General features: G+C 69.2%; 5 protein-coding genes across 5 annotated transcripts; 2 read left to right on the plus strand and 3 right to left on the minus strand.

The window, feature by feature from the left end:
- Positions 1-204: 204 nt before the first annotated feature.
- CLP1 (cleavage factor polyribonucleotide kinase subunit 1) lies at positions 205-2,417 on the minus strand. Its single transcript, XM_023928406.2, has 2 exons — positions 1,742-2,417; positions 205-1,010 (listed from the first exon to the last, which is right to left on the minus strand). Exons 1-2 carry the CDS (start codon positions 2,345-2,347, stop codon positions 339-341), a joined length of 1,278 nt encoding a protein of 425 aa, XP_023784174.2. The 5' UTR covers positions 2,348-2,417; the 3' UTR covers positions 205-338.
- Positions 2,418-2,914: 497 nt separating this feature from the next.
- Positions 2,915-5,170, plus strand: YPEL4 (yippee like 4). The gene is made up of 5 exons (XM_086895395.1): positions 2,915-3,001; positions 3,588-3,893; positions 4,384-4,427; positions 4,540-4,648; positions 4,928-5,170. Exons 2-5 carry the CDS (start codon positions 3,747-3,749, stop codon positions 5,015-5,017), a joined length of 390 nt encoding a protein of 129 aa, XP_086751521.1. The 5' UTR covers positions 2,915-3,001; positions 3,588-3,746; the 3' UTR covers positions 5,018-5,170.
- Positions 5,171-5,580: 410 nt separating this feature from the next.
- SERPING1 (serpin family G member 1) lies at positions 5,581-9,731 on the minus strand. The gene is made up of 9 exons (XM_086894030.1): positions 9,672-9,731; positions 8,616-8,685; positions 8,376-8,445; positions 7,805-8,258; positions 7,581-7,718; positions 7,306-7,509; positions 7,027-7,169; positions 6,511-6,730; positions 5,581-5,980 (listed from the first exon to the last, which is right to left on the minus strand). The coding sequence occupies exons 3-9, from the start codon at positions 8,442-8,444 to the stop codon at positions 5,733-5,735; spliced, it is 1,476 nt and encodes a 491-aa protein (XP_086750156.1). The 5' UTR covers position 8,445; positions 8,616-8,685; positions 9,672-9,731; the 3' UTR covers positions 5,581-5,732.
- LOC111944585 (ubiquitin-conjugating enzyme E2 L5-like) lies at positions 8,872-10,834 on the plus strand. Its single transcript, XM_086894031.1, has 4 exons — positions 8,872-9,020; positions 9,964-10,053; positions 10,397-10,583; positions 10,649-10,834. Exons 1-4 carry the CDS (start codon positions 9,000-9,002, stop codon positions 10,807-10,809), a joined length of 459 nt encoding a protein of 152 aa, XP_086750157.1. The 5' UTR covers positions 8,872-8,999; the 3' UTR covers positions 10,810-10,834.
- Positions 10,835-10,838: 4 nt separating this feature from the next.
- On the minus strand, positions 10,839-14,052 carry SMTNL1 (smoothelin like 1). The gene is made up of 8 exons (XM_086894029.1): positions 14,020-14,052; positions 12,931-13,492; positions 12,530-12,734; positions 12,339-12,372; positions 12,116-12,256; positions 11,556-11,658; positions 11,330-11,481; positions 10,839-11,252 (listed from the first exon to the last, which is right to left on the minus strand). The coding sequence occupies exons 2-8, from the start codon at positions 13,474-13,476 to the stop codon at positions 11,108-11,110; spliced, it is 1,326 nt and encodes a 441-aa protein (XP_086750155.1). The 5' UTR covers positions 13,477-13,492; positions 14,020-14,052; the 3' UTR covers positions 10,839-11,107.
- Between the last annotated feature and the right edge of the window lie 135 nt (positions 14,053-14,187).

Genomic DNA, 14,187 nt, shown 5'->3' on the forward strand with positions numbered 1-14,187 from the left:
GGGGGCGGGGCCAAACCCGGAGCCTCGGCGCGTGCGCGGGACGTACCATACCGGGGGCTGGAGGGGGCGGGCGGAGGACGGCGGGGATCGGGCGCTGCGCACTCCGGGCACGGGGGGAGCCCGGGCACGGGGGGAGCCCGGGCCCGGCAATCCCCGCTCCCCTCGGGGATCCCCCCCTCCCCGAGCAGACGCTCACCAGCGGCAAAAGCTTCCAGATTTAATAGCAAACTGTACAAAAAGTATAAAACCGAAATGCGGGTGCTGCACCTCGCTGGGGAGACAAGGAAGGGGGCACAGGGAGGAGGAGGAGGAAGTGGGGGGCACATCCCGCCCTTCCCCTACTTGAGGTCCATGAAGCGAATGTCCATGATGAGCAGGAAGTTCTTGGGGAGGGGGCGTGGAGCCGGGGACAGCACGGTGAAGACCTGGCGCTCCAGGTCCACGCCAGTGACCACGATGAAGCCGGCTACGCTGGTCTCGGAGATGTTGTCGTCGGGGCTGTCAGCGGTGCTGACGCTCAGCAAGTGGTGCACCATGTCCCGCCCCGGTGTCACCGGCACCAGCTTCAGCTGGTTGTCCTCCTGTGACATTCCCAGCGGCAGGCACGAGTCCGGGATGGTGGGCGCGCCCACCTTGTAGATCTTGACGTCAGAGAACTTGACGTCGAAGGCGTGGGGGTAGAAGCAGCCGCGGAAGCCGTAGAAGTACTCGCGGATGCGCTCGTCCCGGCATTCCCGGCGGAAGTCTTTGGAGCGCTCCACCACGCCGCCGGACTTGGGCAGCAGCACGGTGCGCACAAAGTGGGGCAGGTCCCGCTTGAGCTCGTTGTAGAGGCGCTCCTGGTCCAGCACCACCACCACGTCCACCTCGAAGGCGGAGGCGGCGTGCACCAGCGCCTGGTAGCCCGAGCTCTTGACCCAGCCGCAGGTGTTGATGACGCAGCCGCTCACCGACGCCCGCCGGTTCACCTCGCAGCGCTGGTTGAAGACGTCGGCCAGGCACGATGTGATCTGCGGGAGGAGGGGTCACACAGAGGCACCAGTGTCCCCACGCTCTCCCCAGCCGTGTCCCCAGCTCCTCCAGAACCCTCAAGGCCTCAATTCTGGGTGGCCACCCAGGGCAAAATCAGAATTGTAGAGTGGCCTGGGTTGGAATACACCTTGAACACCATCCAGTTCCCTACGCCAGGGACGCCTTCCACCAGCCCAGGCTCCTCCAAACCCCATCCAACCTGGCCTTGGACACTTCCAGGGATGGGGTATCCATAGCCTCTCTAGGCAACCCTGAAGGGCCCCAACGTCCTCACAGTAAAGTAATTTCCTCCCAATATCCAGCCTAAATTTCTCCTGTCACCTGACTCTGTGAACCCATTCCACCCCATCCTATCGCTCCAGATCCTGACAAGAATCCCTCTCCAGTTTCCCTGTAGCCCCTTAGGATGGAAAAGGCTGCTCTGAGGTCACCGCACAAACTTTCCTCCTCCAGTCTGAACTGCCTCACCTCTCCCAGCCTGTCTCTGTAGGGGAGGTGCTCCAGTTCCCTTAATCGACTTCATGTCCTCCTCGGGGCTCCCTTCCCACCCTGATCCCATAGCTGGGAAGGGGTGCACGAGGCTGCAGCTGCTTTTAAAACGTGTTGTGCTGCCTCCAAACAGCAGCAGCGGGAGCACCCCGGGGATTCAGAGACCACCTGGGGTTACTCTGGGGCCAGATCCAACCCGGGGCGAGCCCCCCGTGCTCACCTTGTTGTAGAGCTTGATGTTGGTGCCGGGCGTGGTGGAGCCGAAGTGGTAAACGAGGGGGGCCTGCAGGGAGAAGCCCTCCTCCACGTCGGCCGGGCGCTCGATGTACAGCGCGCCCATGGTGCCGGGGATGGACACCGAGCCCTGCCCCACGTCCAGCTCCACGAATGTGGGCCGGCGGCCCAAGCGAACGGCGTAGTTGAGCAGTAGGCGGCACACGGTGGTCTTACCCACGTCGGTGGGTCCCACCACCATGACGCGGGGCCCGCGCTCGTCCTCCCGCTCGGCCTGGCGCCGCATCTGCTCCAGCGCCGTGTGCGTGTTCAGGTACAGCAGCATCGGCGTGTCCCGCGACACGTAGGCCACCTCGGTGCGGCCGCTGAGCTGCACGGTACAGCCGTGCCACGTGAACACGGCCACCTTGGCGCCCGCGTCGAACGTGAACTTCTTGTTGCGGGTGAGCTCGGTGCCGAACACCTCGGCCATGCCGGTCAGCAGCTCCAGCTGCACCGTCTGCGCCGCCTCCACCTCGAACCGCAGCTCCGTCTCCCGCTCCAGCTCGAACTTGGCCACCTGCTTCTTCTCTTCGCCGCCATCATCCGCCATGACGGTGACGCCGGGGTCCCCGGGCCGGTGCCCCCCGCCCGCCACGGCGGCGACGGAAGTGACGTCAGAGCGGCGCGACGATAGCAGCGGGTGGCCTGGATCACGTGGTACGCCTGGTTCACGGGGGGCGTGTCCTGTCCCGTTCCTGCGTCTCGTTTACATCTCATTTGCATATCGCCCGCAGTCCCTCCTCTAGTTTGCATCTCATTACAGTGGGGCTCCCCCTCTCCCCCTCCATCCCTCGGGATGAGTCCCGGGCTCGTTTGCATGACGTTCGCATGACATGCACACGCAGTCCCGCGCGCCTGATTTACATCTCACAGAGGGGACACGGGGGACACAAGGGGACACGGGGGCCCGGAGGGACAGGGTAGCCACGGGGACACGGTGGGGACATGATGGACCGGGACGTGCTCCGGCGGCAGCAGCATATCCCCGGTGGCCGGGCTGACGTCGGAGGGCCGGGCGGTGACGTCACGGCGGCGGTGGCTGCGGGTGACGTCACGGCCGCGGGATGAGTCACGGTACCGTGATGCGGCTCCCGGGCACGCAGGGCCCCCCCGCGCCCGCCCCGGGGACAGCGGCGACAGCGGCAGCGGCGGCAGCGGGGACAGCGGCGGGCGGTGAGCGGCCCCCGGGAACCCACGGAACTCGGTACCCCCCCATCTGTCCCCCAGAGAGCCCCAAAGCCCCAGCGAGCCCCGCGTCGTGTCCTCCAGCGCTCCTGACATTGCCCCCCCCAGGGCGATACCCCTGTCCTCCTTCACCGCAAATATCCCCCCCCCGCCCAGCAGCGTCTCGCCTCCCGGGGACCCCCGTCACCCCTCCCGGGAGACACAATCTACTCCTCGGGACCCCCTCATCGCACCTTGGAACTCTCATCAACCCCCCGTGAGGACTCCCATCATCTCCCCGTCGGGACTCCCATCATCCTTCCTCCCGTTCCCTATTCCCCCCCACGCCTGGTACTCGCGCTTTTCTCCCTCAGGACCCCCATCATCTCCCCGGGGACCCCCACCCCAAAGGGACTTCCAGACGCTTAGAGAAGAGATCCCAGTCCCAGCTTGGGACGCCCCCCGCCTCCCCAGTCCCTCGGGGCCCCCCCGCTCTCCCGCTGTCCCCGCTGCCCGTCACTCCTGCCGTGAGCCGCCCGCTCTCAGCCGGCTCAGGACGTGGAGCGCCCGCTCCTGGGAGACTGAGGAGGGGGTCTTCTCTCACCGCCCCCCCCCCCCCTTTGCAGGCCGCCCCCCTTTTCCACCTCCTTCTGCCGGGGGGCCCCGGCGGAGCCCCCCGAGCCCGGCCGGGCGGGACGGCGGCTCTGGGCGCGCTGCTGCGCTGCTTCCCCTGCGAGCGGCTGTGCGGGGGCTGCGCGGTGCCCCCCGGGGCGCTGCCCCCGGCCATGCCGCCCCCGGCCCGCCGCCGCCTGCCCCCGGCCGCCCGCCTGCCCCCGCGCACCTTCCGCAGTTACCTGCCGCGCTCCCACCGCACCTACAGCTGCGTCCACTGCCGGGCGCACCTGGCCCGCCACGAGGAGCTCATCTCCAAGGTGCCACCGCCACCCCCGGGCTGCGTGGGGACCGGCCCTCGCCTGCTGGGACAGTGGGAGTCCCCCTTGCCGTGACCCCGGGGGGGTCCCGGGACAGCGGGTGTCCCTTCGCCGTGTCCCCAGAGGGTTGAGTTTCTCCCCCACGGTGCCCCTGGCGCGGCAAGTGTGCCCCCGTGGTGTCCCCCGGGGCGGTGAGTGCTCCCCCTGCGGTGTCCCGAGATGAGGACATTCCCGTTCCTGGGTGGCCAGCGTCGCCTCAAGGCGGGAAGCATCCACCCCCCCACCCCTCACGGCGTGGTGACCCGTACGGTGCTCCCATGGAGGTGACCGTGTCCCCCTCAGTGTCCCCAAGTCGGCAGGTGTCCCCCTGCGGTGTCCCCAGGCTGGTGCGCTGCTCGGTGGCAGTGCAGCGGGATGGGAGTGGGACATGGAGGGAGGGGTGCCGGGGGCCCTGGGGGAGCCACCAGTGACACTCGCCGTGTCCCCACAGTCCTTCCAGGGCAGCCACGGCCGTGCCTACCTGTTCAACTCCGTGTGAGTACTGGGGGACACCGGGGATGGCAGAGGGGAGGGGGAGCCCCGGGGGTCCCGGGGGGTCCCCGGGCTGGGTGTGCCGAGCCTGTGGGACACTCTGCTCTCGGTACAGGGTGAACGTGGGGTGCGGCCCGGCTGAGCAGCGGCTGCTGCTGACGGGGCTGCACTCGGTGGCCGACATCTTCTGCCAGAGCTGCAAGACCACCCTGGGCTGGAAATACGTGAGTGCCCCCCAGCTGGGACCCCCCCACCTGCTGCAGGCACTGCCCGGGGACCCCAACCCCTGTCTGGGTGCCCCAACCTCTTCCACGGTCACCCCTAGAGTCACGTCAATCCCTTCCATGGGCACCCCTGGTCACACAAATCCCTGTCTGGGCACCCCAACTCCTTCCATGGGCACCCCCGGGCACACCAAACCCGTGCTGGTGACACCGCCAAGCCCTGGGGAGGGCAGCGCCCATCGGGGCATGTGGGGGCTGACACTGTGTCCCCCCACCCAGGAGCAGGCGTTCGAGAGCAGCCAGAAGTACAAGGAGGGGAAATTCATCATCGAGATGTCGCACATGGTGAAGGAGAACGGCTGGGACTGACGCGGAGGTGCAGCAGGGACTGGGGGGCACGTGGGGGAGAGCTGGGTGACCCCCTCTTTGGCACTCTCCCTGTGCCCCCGGTGCCCCCTGGGTGGCACCAGCCGCGGGGGTTGCGGGGCTTTTCTAGGGCAATAAAGGCTTTTTTTGTAGGAAGGTGCTGTTTGTCACCTGTCCCCGGCGCTGCTACCACCCCTGGCTCACCCTGACACACAGCCTGGCACAGAGTCGGGGTCCCTGCTGGCCCCAGCCTGCCCCTTCCCCTCCTCACACGCAGGAGGCGGGAGGTGGTTGGTGCGTTTATTGGGACCCCGAGCTAGCGGGGAAACTGAGGCACGGGATGAGCAGGGACCCTCTGGTACCCTGGGGAGGCGGGGAGTGTGAAGGGTGAGGAGATAGGAAGGGAGAGAGGGAGAGAGAGAGGAGAAGAGAGGAGAGGAAGGAGGGACAAGGAATGCAGAGAGGAGAAGAGGGAGGGAGGGAGGGAGGGAGGGAGGGAGGGAGGGAGGGAGGGAGGGAGGGAGGGAGGGAGGGAGGGAGGGAGGGAGGGAGGGAGGGAGGGAGGGAGGGAGGGAGGGAGGGGAAAGGGGTAAAGGAGAGAGGGAAGGAGGGAAGCAGGGAGAGAAGGAGGCAGGGATGGAGGGAGGAGGCAGAGGAGGAGGCGGGAGGGAAGGATGGAGGGATGGGAGGAGGGACGACAGGGACAGGAGGGGCAGAGTCAGGGCTGGGGGTCGCTGAGACGGCCCATGAAGACGGGGAAGTCGCCGGTGTCGTGCCAGAGGACGAAGAGGAAGGGGCGCAGGGCCTCCAGCACCGGGGCCGATCGCGCCACCGAGGTGGCCATGGCAGCCGCCGCCTCCGCGCCGGCCTCGTCCAGTGCCAGCACCGCCCGGTGCCGCGCCGTGTCCACCGCGGCCGGGCCCCGCGCCAGCCCGCACAGCTCCGCGTCCAGGAACAGCCCGAAGTCTGCGGCACCGGCCTCAGCATCACTCCCGCGCCATTCCGGGACACCGGGGACACGGGCACAGAAGGGATCCAGAGGGGCAGGGACATGGAGACGCAGGGACACAAGGGACAGTGGGGACAGAGGAGGCACCGAGACACAACGGGGACACTGGGGGGCGCCAGGGGACGCTCAGGGATATGGGGAACACCGGAGAGATGGGGGATATTTGGGCCGCTGGGGACATGAGAGACACCAGGGATAATTTGGGGACGCCGGGATATAAGGGGACATTAGGGGCGATGGGGGGAGCAAGGCACGTGCAGAGCACTGGGGACATGGGTGACACCAGGGACACGGGAGTGCGGGGGGGACTCGGGGGAAACCAAAGGTAAGGGGATACCAGGGACATTGTGACCTTTGGGGACCCTGGGGAAAGTGACGCCCAGGGGAGGGACCCGTGACATCCTGCACGGAGTAACGTCACCGCACAGGGACTGATGTGACCCCGCAGCCCACCCAGCCCCTGTGGTGCCACCAGAGGTGTCCTTACCCATGCCGTGGACCACAGCCACCATGTCCAGGGCGAGGTCGAGGCGTATGCGGGGCAGGGACAGCGCGGTGGCCCGCGGCGGGGTGCGGACCGCCCGCCGTAGCAGCGCCAGGAAGGTCGTGGGGTCCAGCGCCCGCTCCAGGGTCTCCAGAGGCTCCAGGGGCCCCCGTGGCATCATCACCACGAGGCTCAGCCCCCCACTCAGCTCCAGCCGCCCCACCTGTGGGGCAGACTCCCACCTAAGGGCCACTCCGGGGACCCCATGGACCGGCACCCCCACAGTGCCACCAGGGAGGTGCCAGCCTGGCATCCCTCAAAGTCCCAGGGGAGCGAGGTCACAGCCTGTGCCCCTTTCAATGCCAGGGGAGTGACATCAGCCTGGCATCCTCCTCGAGCGCCGCAGGAGTTATGTCACAGCCTGGCGTTCCTCCTTAGTGCCACTGGAGTGACATCATGCCCCAGCAGTGACCCCCCCAGACCCCCAGCACCTGGTGGCCGGTCCCGGCCAAGGGGTACCTGGACCTGCAGGCGGGAGTCGGAGAAGGAGGCCACCGGGTACTTGGCGCTGGTCATGGTGGGCACCTTGCGCGGGGGGTGCCCGGGCCGCAGGAAGGGCAGCGGCACCGTCTTCTTGCGGTCCAGCGGCGTTCGCCAGGCGGCTGTGGGGACACGGCACCGCGGCTGGGGGGCGGGGGGCACCGGGGGGCCACACGGGCCGGCCTCAGCCCATCGCCCCGTGCCCGGAGGATGCCCAGAGGATGCCCGGAGGATGCCCGGAGGGTGGCGGGGCCGTACCGCGCAGGTGGACGGCGCTGAGCAGCAGCAGGCTGGGCTCGGGGGGCAGCGCGGACAGCAGCGAGGGCAGCAGCCCCTTGCTGGCCTCCCGCACCCAGGCGTTGATGCTCTGCAGGTCCAGGCTCTCGTTGCCGCTCAGGGCGCTCGGGCGGGCGCCGTAGAAGCGCAGGGAGTCGTTGAGGAAGCGGGGCCGGACGCGCAGCTCTGTGGGGCACGGTCCCGGTGTCAGTCCGGGTGCCCAGCCGGCAGCGGAGCCCCACCGGCACCCGCCTCACCTGGGTCATGGAAGATCTGGGCGGCCGAGAAGAGACCCGGCGCGCTGGCCAGCTGCTGCAGGGCGCCGTGCACGCAGTCCAGCCCTTGTGGGTACGCCAGGAGGGCGGCCAGACGCTCCCGGGTGTCTCCGCGGGCGCCTGCGGGCACGGGGGAAGCTCAGCGAAGTGGCCCGGCTGGGACAGCGGTGACACGGCAGTGCCGGTGCCCGCGGGCAGCCCCTCACCCAGCAGCAGGTGCGAGAGCCCCACGGCGACGTTGATGGGGGAGAAGAGCAGGTTGGCGTCGGGCTGGGCAGCCTCTGCCATGTGCTGGTAGAAGCGGAGGGCAAAGGTGACCAGAGCCTCGGCCACGGCAGCCCGCTGCTCCCCCGTGGGCTCCCCGCAGCTGTCGGTGGGCTCCTCGTCCCCAGGGCACGGCAGGGCGCTGGTGCCAGGCGCGGGCACTGCCGCGGTCCCGTTGGCTGCCGTGTCCAGCTCCTCCGGTGCTTCCTCAGGCGCTGTGGGGCTGGGGGCATCTGTGGCACCCCAGCCAGGCTCCCCGGCGTGGGCGCTGGGGGTGGGCAGGACAGGGGTCCCCACGTTCTGCGAGGGAGCCGGGGTACGAGCAAGGGGCTCAGGCGGTGTCGGGGTCTCTGTGAGCAGCGCCATCCAGCTCGGAGAGGGCTCCAGAGTGAGCACCTGGGCACAGGGACTTGTGTGAGGGGGCATGGGGCACCCGGGGGGGGGGGGACCTCAGGTAAGGGGGTATAGAGGGGTGTCGGGCACGGGGAGCCCGTGTCCCTGGGCCACACTTACCGGGGTGACAGCCACCGTGGCTGTGGCCACCAGCCATGCCAGAGGCAGCCAGAACGTCTTGGTGGGCATGCTGGTGGGAAGGCGCGGGTCAAGGGCAGGACAAACACCCAGCACCCCCACCCTGGCACCTTCCACCTCCCGTACCCCCACCCCGTGCAGCCCCATCCCGGGGTGTCCCCAATCTGTCCCCCCGCGGGGGACCGGCTGTGGGGATGGGAGGGGGCAGCACCCCGGGCCCACCTGGGTGCCCGGCGGGTCGATCCCTGCGTGTCCAGCGGGCGCCGGGGGATCTGGCCAGGTCCGACCCTGCCTGGTTAAAAATTAAGGAGGTTCCCGTAAATCAGCCGGGACACGGCCGGTAATGCGGGGGGAACTGTGGGGGACGGGCAGCGGGGATGCCGGGATGCGGTCTCGGTTTGCTCCCGTCAGGCACCGTCTGCGCGGGGCTCCGGCTTTCTGTCACCCACCGCCCCTGGGACCCCCGGGGTTACGGGGGTCGCCGGTCGCCCCAGGCCCATCTGTCCCCACCCACCCGTGCCGGGGGCGCGGCCGGAGAACCTCGCCCCGCCCTCCCAGAGGCGTGACCCCACGGAGCCATCCCCGTGGCACCGGGCACCGATCACCATGGCCGGGCGCATCGCCAAGGTGGGCACCGGGGGCACCGGGACAGGACCAGGACTCCGGCGCCGCTGCGGTACCGGCGCGGGGGTCCTGGTGTTCGCACCGGACCGAGGGGGAACCGTGCTCGCGGTGCGGGGGTCCCGGTACCGGGGTGGAAAAGGAGGTTCTGGGGAGTGTTAGTGCCCGTGCGGGGATACCGGGGTGCGGCAGAGGCACTGCTGGAGGGCGTTAGTGCCCGGTGAGGGGGTCCCGGTACCGGGGATAGGCAGTGCTGAGGGTGTCAGTGCCGGTGCAGGGGTCCCAGTGCCGGGGTGCGGGAGAAGCGGTGCTGGGGGATGTCAGTGCCGGTGCAGGGGTCCCGGTACCGGGGATAGGCAGTGCTGAGGGTGTCAGTGCCGGTGCAGGGGTCCCGGTACCCGGAATAGGCAGTGCTGAGGGTGTCAGTGCCGGTGCGGGGGTCCCGGTACCGGGGATAGGCAGTGCTGAGGGTGTCAGTGCCGGTGCGGGGGTCCCGGTACCCGGAATAGGCAGTGCTGAGGGTGTCAGTGCCGGTGCGGGGGTCCCGGTACCCGGAATAGGCAGTGCTGAGGGTGTCAGTGCCGGTGCGGGGGTCCCGGTACCGGGGATAGGCAGTGCTGGGGGTGTCCCGGTGCCGGGGTGCGAGGGAAGCAGTACCGGGGTGGAGGGTCTCCGGTGCGGGAGTGACAAATAGCCCTGCACGTTTCAGTTTCGTTTCCCCGGCGGGGCGGCCCCTCCCAGGGGTGTGTCCAGACTGCCGGCCCCGTCCATAAAGGTGTGCCCGGTAATTAAACCCTGCCTATTAAGGCGCGGCCCGCGGGTGACCCCGCCCAGGGGCGCGCTCCGGGTGGAGGATTGCCCTATGGAGGGGTCGCTCGGGACACACCTCCGGCCTAAAGGGGCGAGTCCCGAGCGGCCCCGCCTACACCTGTCCCACCCCTTCCCGCAGGAGCTGGAGGAGGCTCGGCGCTGGGAGGGGGCCCGCGACGTGCGGCCGCTGGACGGGAACGTGCGGCGCTGGGGCGGTCTCCTGCTGCCCGTGCGTGGGGAGAGGACACCGGAGGACGTGGGGGGCTGCGGGGAGTCCTGGGGAGCGGGGGCTGTGGGGGTCCCCTGCGCATGGGGAACACGCGGGCTTGTAGGAAGGATGTGACCCTTGGGACCGGGGCTGTCTGACTGAGTGACGGTCCCTTTCGGGACAGAATTGGTGAGGGTCCCTCTGCGCGTCCTGGGCTGGGGACACTGGGTGGATGTTCCCCTCCTGAGGGGCTCGGGCTGGCACGGGGGTGTCTCTACCGGGGGCACTGGAAGGACAGGCCTCCTTCCCCCCGACGGACGCTGTGGCAGAAGGGGCTGAGGTGCCCCCCCCCATATCCCGGCAGAACAACCCCCCATACAACATGGGCTCCTTCCGCTTCGAGCTGACCTTCTCCCCCAGCCACCCGCTGGAGCCCCCCTGCGCCACCCTCCGCACCCCCATCTACCACCCCAGCGTGGACCTGGAGGGCCGCGTCTGCCAGCCCCTCACCACCCACGTGCACTGGGAGCCCGCCACCCGTGCCATCCAAGGTGGGTACCGCGGGGACAGGGGCACGGTGCTGGGGGTTCCCCCTCTGACCCCCCTGCTCCTGCAGTGCTGCAGGACCTGCTGCTGCAGCTGGACAGCCCAGACCCCCAGCGGGTGCTGCGGCCGGACCTGGCCCGGGAGCTGCAGGAGCGCCCCGAGGAGTTCTGGCGCCGGGCAGAGGAACACACCCGGCTCCACGCCGAGCCGCGCCCCGACACCCGTACATGAGGCAAAAAATTCCCTCCATCACCTGCTCTGGCTCCGTGGTGCCTCACTGGGAGAGTGGGGGGCTCCAGGAATTGCTGCCCCCCACCCACGTGCCAGCCCTGGGGGATGTCACCCTCCTGGTGGCAGAGTCAAGGCTGTGCCCCAGCCTGGTGACAATGCCCAGACACTCGCTTGGTGCCAGCATTCCTCCCTCCAGAGACGAGGCCACCACCGCCTGGCACCATGAACTTTACTGCTGGGTGACAGAGCAGGGGACAAAGAGGGGGATGGCACAGGTGGGGGGCCGTGGGGGACCCTCTCAGCGCTTCTTGGTCTTCACGAGCCCCTTGGCCACGAGGCAGCGGTACAGCTCCTGCACGTACGTGTACACACACTTGGCGTCGGGCACCGGCAGCCGCACCATGTCCTCCACCTCCAGCAGTGGGGCACAGCCTGCCCGCTCCCTACGGGAAGGGACAGAGCGGTCATCGGGGCCGGGGCTGGCCAGGGGGATCCAGGGGCCAGGGCTGCGCTCACGCACTCGGCAGTGGCGAAGGCCAGGGCAAAGTTCTCCCGGCGGGCGTTGGGCTCCAGGGCGGCAAAGTCGAAGGCGTCAGGGAAGAAGCTGTGCAGGAGGGCGCAGAAGGCCAGGCCGCTGCCCCAGCTCCCCGAGAAGTTCTGCACATCCACGTGCTGTGCAGGTGGGGGGGTCAGGCTATCCCTGGACCCCCCAGCGGAGCCTCACACTGCCCCCCACCTGCACTCACCGCGTACCCACGGGTGCGGGCGCGGCACCACTCCAGCAGCATCGTCTTGACCGTGGCGGCCCCCCCTGAACGCCGCAGGTGTGGGGCTGGGCCCTTGGCAGCCCTGGGGGGACCTGGGCTGTGGGTTCCCCACACCCCACCGTCCCTCAAAGGGACCCGCAGCCCCTCAGTGACCCCACTGCCCTGTGGCTTTGGCCCCCAGTGCCCCACTGCCCCATGTTCACACAGCCCCACCCGCCCTATGGACCTCATTTCTCCCTGTACCCCTCATTGCCCTATGTCCCCCAGTACCACCATTGCCCCACAGACCCCCAATTCCCCTATGACCCCACTGCCCTGTGCCCCCCAACACCCCCACTGTCACAGCCCCCGCCACACCCCCAATTTCCTCTGTACCTCCCATTGCCTCATGGCCTTCAAACACCACCACCACTGCTCCACGACACATCCCACTGTCCCTGGCTTTCCTATAGCACCCCAGTCCCCTCGTGTTCCCCATTCCCTTAATGCCCCTCCTGCCCTCCACCCCCGTGTCCCACATGGGGCCAGGCCCCTCTCACCCTCCGAATTTCTCCAGGATGGCACTGCGCCCCTGTGCCCGGGACCCCACTCGTGGCCGTCCCCCAGCCCCCTCCAGCTTCAGCCTCTGTCCTGCTGAACTGGGGGCTGCCTTGTCCCGTGCCCCCCTCTCTGGAGCACCCCTGTAGGCACACACGGGTGGGACAGCCATGAGCAGGGAGCTATGGGGTGCCATCCCTGCGGTGGGGTACTGTGGGGACACACCTCTTGCTGCCCCCCGTGTCCTCGGTGGTGCCAGCTGCAAAGAGAGAGGAGGGGTCAGAGGGCTGGAACAGGGCACCCACACCCCCTGGGCACCCCTGGGGGCTCAAGGTCCTGTCCCGTGGGGAGGATGGACACTGTGGGACAGCAGTGACCCCAGAACTCTCGGGTGCCATCGGCCAAATGGCTCTTACCTATGGGGGACGCTGGAGATGCTGGGGACATAGGGGACGTTGGGGACATAGGGGATGTGGGGGACATAGGGGAGGTGGGGGACATGGGGGACGTGGGGGACATGGGGGATGTGGGGGATGTGGGGCTGGTGGCTCCCTCTGGGGACGAGCAGGGAGGGAACTCAGGCCACAGCTCGTCGTCGTCGTCCTGAAGCCAAGTGGGCTCCTGTAAGCAATAGGCGGGGTGGCACTGCCAGCACGGGCAGTGTCACTCACACAATGTCCCTGGCACTGTCATCCTGGCCCTGGCACTCTCACCCCGCCCCAGTAAAGCCACCCCTGTCCCCATTCGAACCGCAGCTGCCCTCCCCACCGCCTCCTGCCCCGGCTGTGCCACCGCCTCCCTTCCAACCCCTCCTCACCTGTCGGCGCCGGGTGCTGCCCGCTGCTGCCGGAGCCGCTTCTCCCCCGGTACCCTCCTCGGCACCCCCTCCGGTTCCCCCGGCCGTCCCTGGCTCGGCATTGCCACCACCTTCCCCGGCCTCCCCAGCATCGCCCCCGGCACCCCTGGGTGCTTCTGCCCCGCCATCCCCGGCAGCCTCTCCCCCCGCGCACCCCCCTGCACCCCCCGTATCCTGCCCTTCACCCCTCGTGTCCTTCCCTTCACCCCCATCGCCCTCCTCTTCTCGAGCTCCCTCCCCACCCTGGGGAGTCGCCTCCTCCCCGCTGCCCGGCCCCAGCCCCGCGGCGGGGTCAGGGGGGGTGTCCGGGGTGGGGCTACCCCGGGTGGGGGTTCGGGGCGTCGGGGTGCCAGGGGTCGGGGTGCCAGGGGTCGGAGTGCCAGGGGTCGGAGTGCCAGGGGTCGGGGTGCCAGGGGTGGGGGTGCTCGCGGTGGGGGTTTCCGAAGTGCGGGTGTCCGAAGTGGGGATGTCCGAGGTGGGGGTTTCAGCATCTCCCAGAGCTTCCATATTGCTGCGGTCACTGCTGCAGGGACGCAGGGCTGTCACTGGGGAGTCCCCCGATGACGCCGTGAGCTTGCCCGTGCCCCCCATAGCCCCCCCAGCCCGGCTAACTCCCCTCCTGCCCCCGTGCCCATGGCATTCCCACCTTGGGCACCCCAGTTGCCCCACCCTGGCTCCCCCATACCCCATCCCAACACCGCAACAGCACAGCCCGGTCCTTTTGTGTTTTCCTGTAGCCCCCCAAGCCCCAAACCAACCGTCCCATTGCCCTCCCGCCCCACTTCGCTCCCCCCCAATGCCCCGTGTCAGCAGCCCTGTGCCCCTTCCTGCCCCCATGTCCCCTCCCGACCACACATATCCCACCCCGGCCCCGCCGTGTCCCTCTCCCGGCCCCACCTGTCTTCTCCTGGCCCCCCAGTGCCGGCCCCCTATGACCCCTTCCCGGTCTCCCATGCCGCCCTCCGGTTCTCCTCCCCGGTGCCCTCCAGCCCGCACCCTCCCGAGCGCTCCCCGTGCCCCCCGAAGCTCCCGGAGCCCCTCGCCCCGTACCCTCCGGCTGCTCCTGCTCCGCCGGCCCTGCTGCGCCCCAGCCCCCCCGCCCGCTGCTATTTTTACGCGGCGGGGGCAGGTGCCGCCTTCACTCACCGCCCACCCGCGGGGCACGCGTGGGGCCGGGCCGGACACCCGGCCATGGCTGGGGAGGGGGACAGCGGCGAC

The sequence above is a fragment of the Cyanistes caeruleus genome, chromosome 6, assembly GCF_971803275.1.
Source record: "Cyanistes caeruleus chromosome 6, bCyaCae1.hap1.1, whole genome shotgun sequence".
NCBI lineage: Eukaryota > Metazoa > Chordata > Aves > Passeriformes > Paridae > Cyanistes > Cyanistes caeruleus.

Bases quoted from the DNA above. Each gene is read 5' to 3' on its own strand.
- CLP1 (XM_023928406.2), bottom strand. From the start codon at position 2,347: ATGGCGGATGATGGCGGCGAAGAGAAGAAGCAGGTGGCCAAGTTCGAG. The intron at 1,011-1,741 runs GTGAGCACGGGG...CTCCTCCCGCAG, and splicing joins ACATCAAGCTCTACAACAAG to ATCACATCGTGCCTGGCCGA.
- YPEL4 (XM_086895395.1), top strand. From the start codon at position 3,747: ATGCCGCCCCCGGCCCGCCGCCGCCTGCCCCCGGCCGCCCGCCTGCCC. The intron at 3,894-4,383 runs GTGCCACCGCCA...GTGTCCCCACAG, and splicing joins ACGAGGAGCTCATCTCCAAG to TCCTTCCAGGGCAGCCACGG. The intron at 4,428-4,539 runs GTGAGTACTGGG...CTCTCGGTACAG, and splicing joins GCCTACCTGTTCAACTCCGT to GGTGAACGTGGGGTGCGGCC.
- SERPING1 (XM_086894030.1), bottom strand. From the start codon at position 8,444: ATGCCCACCAAGACGTTCTGGCTGCCTCTGGCATGGCTGGTGGCCACA. The intron at 8,259-8,375 runs GTAAGTGTGGCC...CCCTGTGCCCAG, and splicing joins CCACGGTGGCTGTCACCCCG to GTGCTCACTCTGGAGCCCTC. The intron at 6,731-7,026 runs GTACCCCTTGGC...TCTGCCCCACAG, and splicing joins ACTCCCGCCTGCAGGTCCAG to GTGGGGCGGCTGGAGCTGAG.
- LOC111944585 (XM_086894031.1), top strand. From the start codon at position 9,000: ATGGCCGGGCGCATCGCCAAG. The intron at 10,054-10,396 runs GTGCGTGGGGAG...ATATCCCGGCAG, and splicing joins GGGGCGGTCTCCTGCTGCCC to AACAACCCCCCATACAACAT. The intron at 10,584-10,648 runs GTGGGTACCGCG...CTGCTCCTGCAG, and splicing joins CGCCACCCGTGCCATCCAAG to TGCTGCAGGACCTGCTGCTG.
- SMTNL1 (XM_086894029.1), bottom strand. From the start codon at position 13,476: ATGGAAGCTCTGGGAGATGCTGAAACCCCCACCTCGGACATCCCCACT. The intron at 12,373-12,529 runs GTAAGAGCCATT...CTCTCTTTGCAG, and splicing joins ATCTCCAGCGTCCCCCATAG to CTGGCACCACCGAGGACACG. The intron at 12,257-12,338 runs GTGTGTCCCCAC...GTGTGCCTACAG, and splicing joins GACACGGGGGGCAGCAAGAG to GGGTGCTCCAGAGAGGGGGG.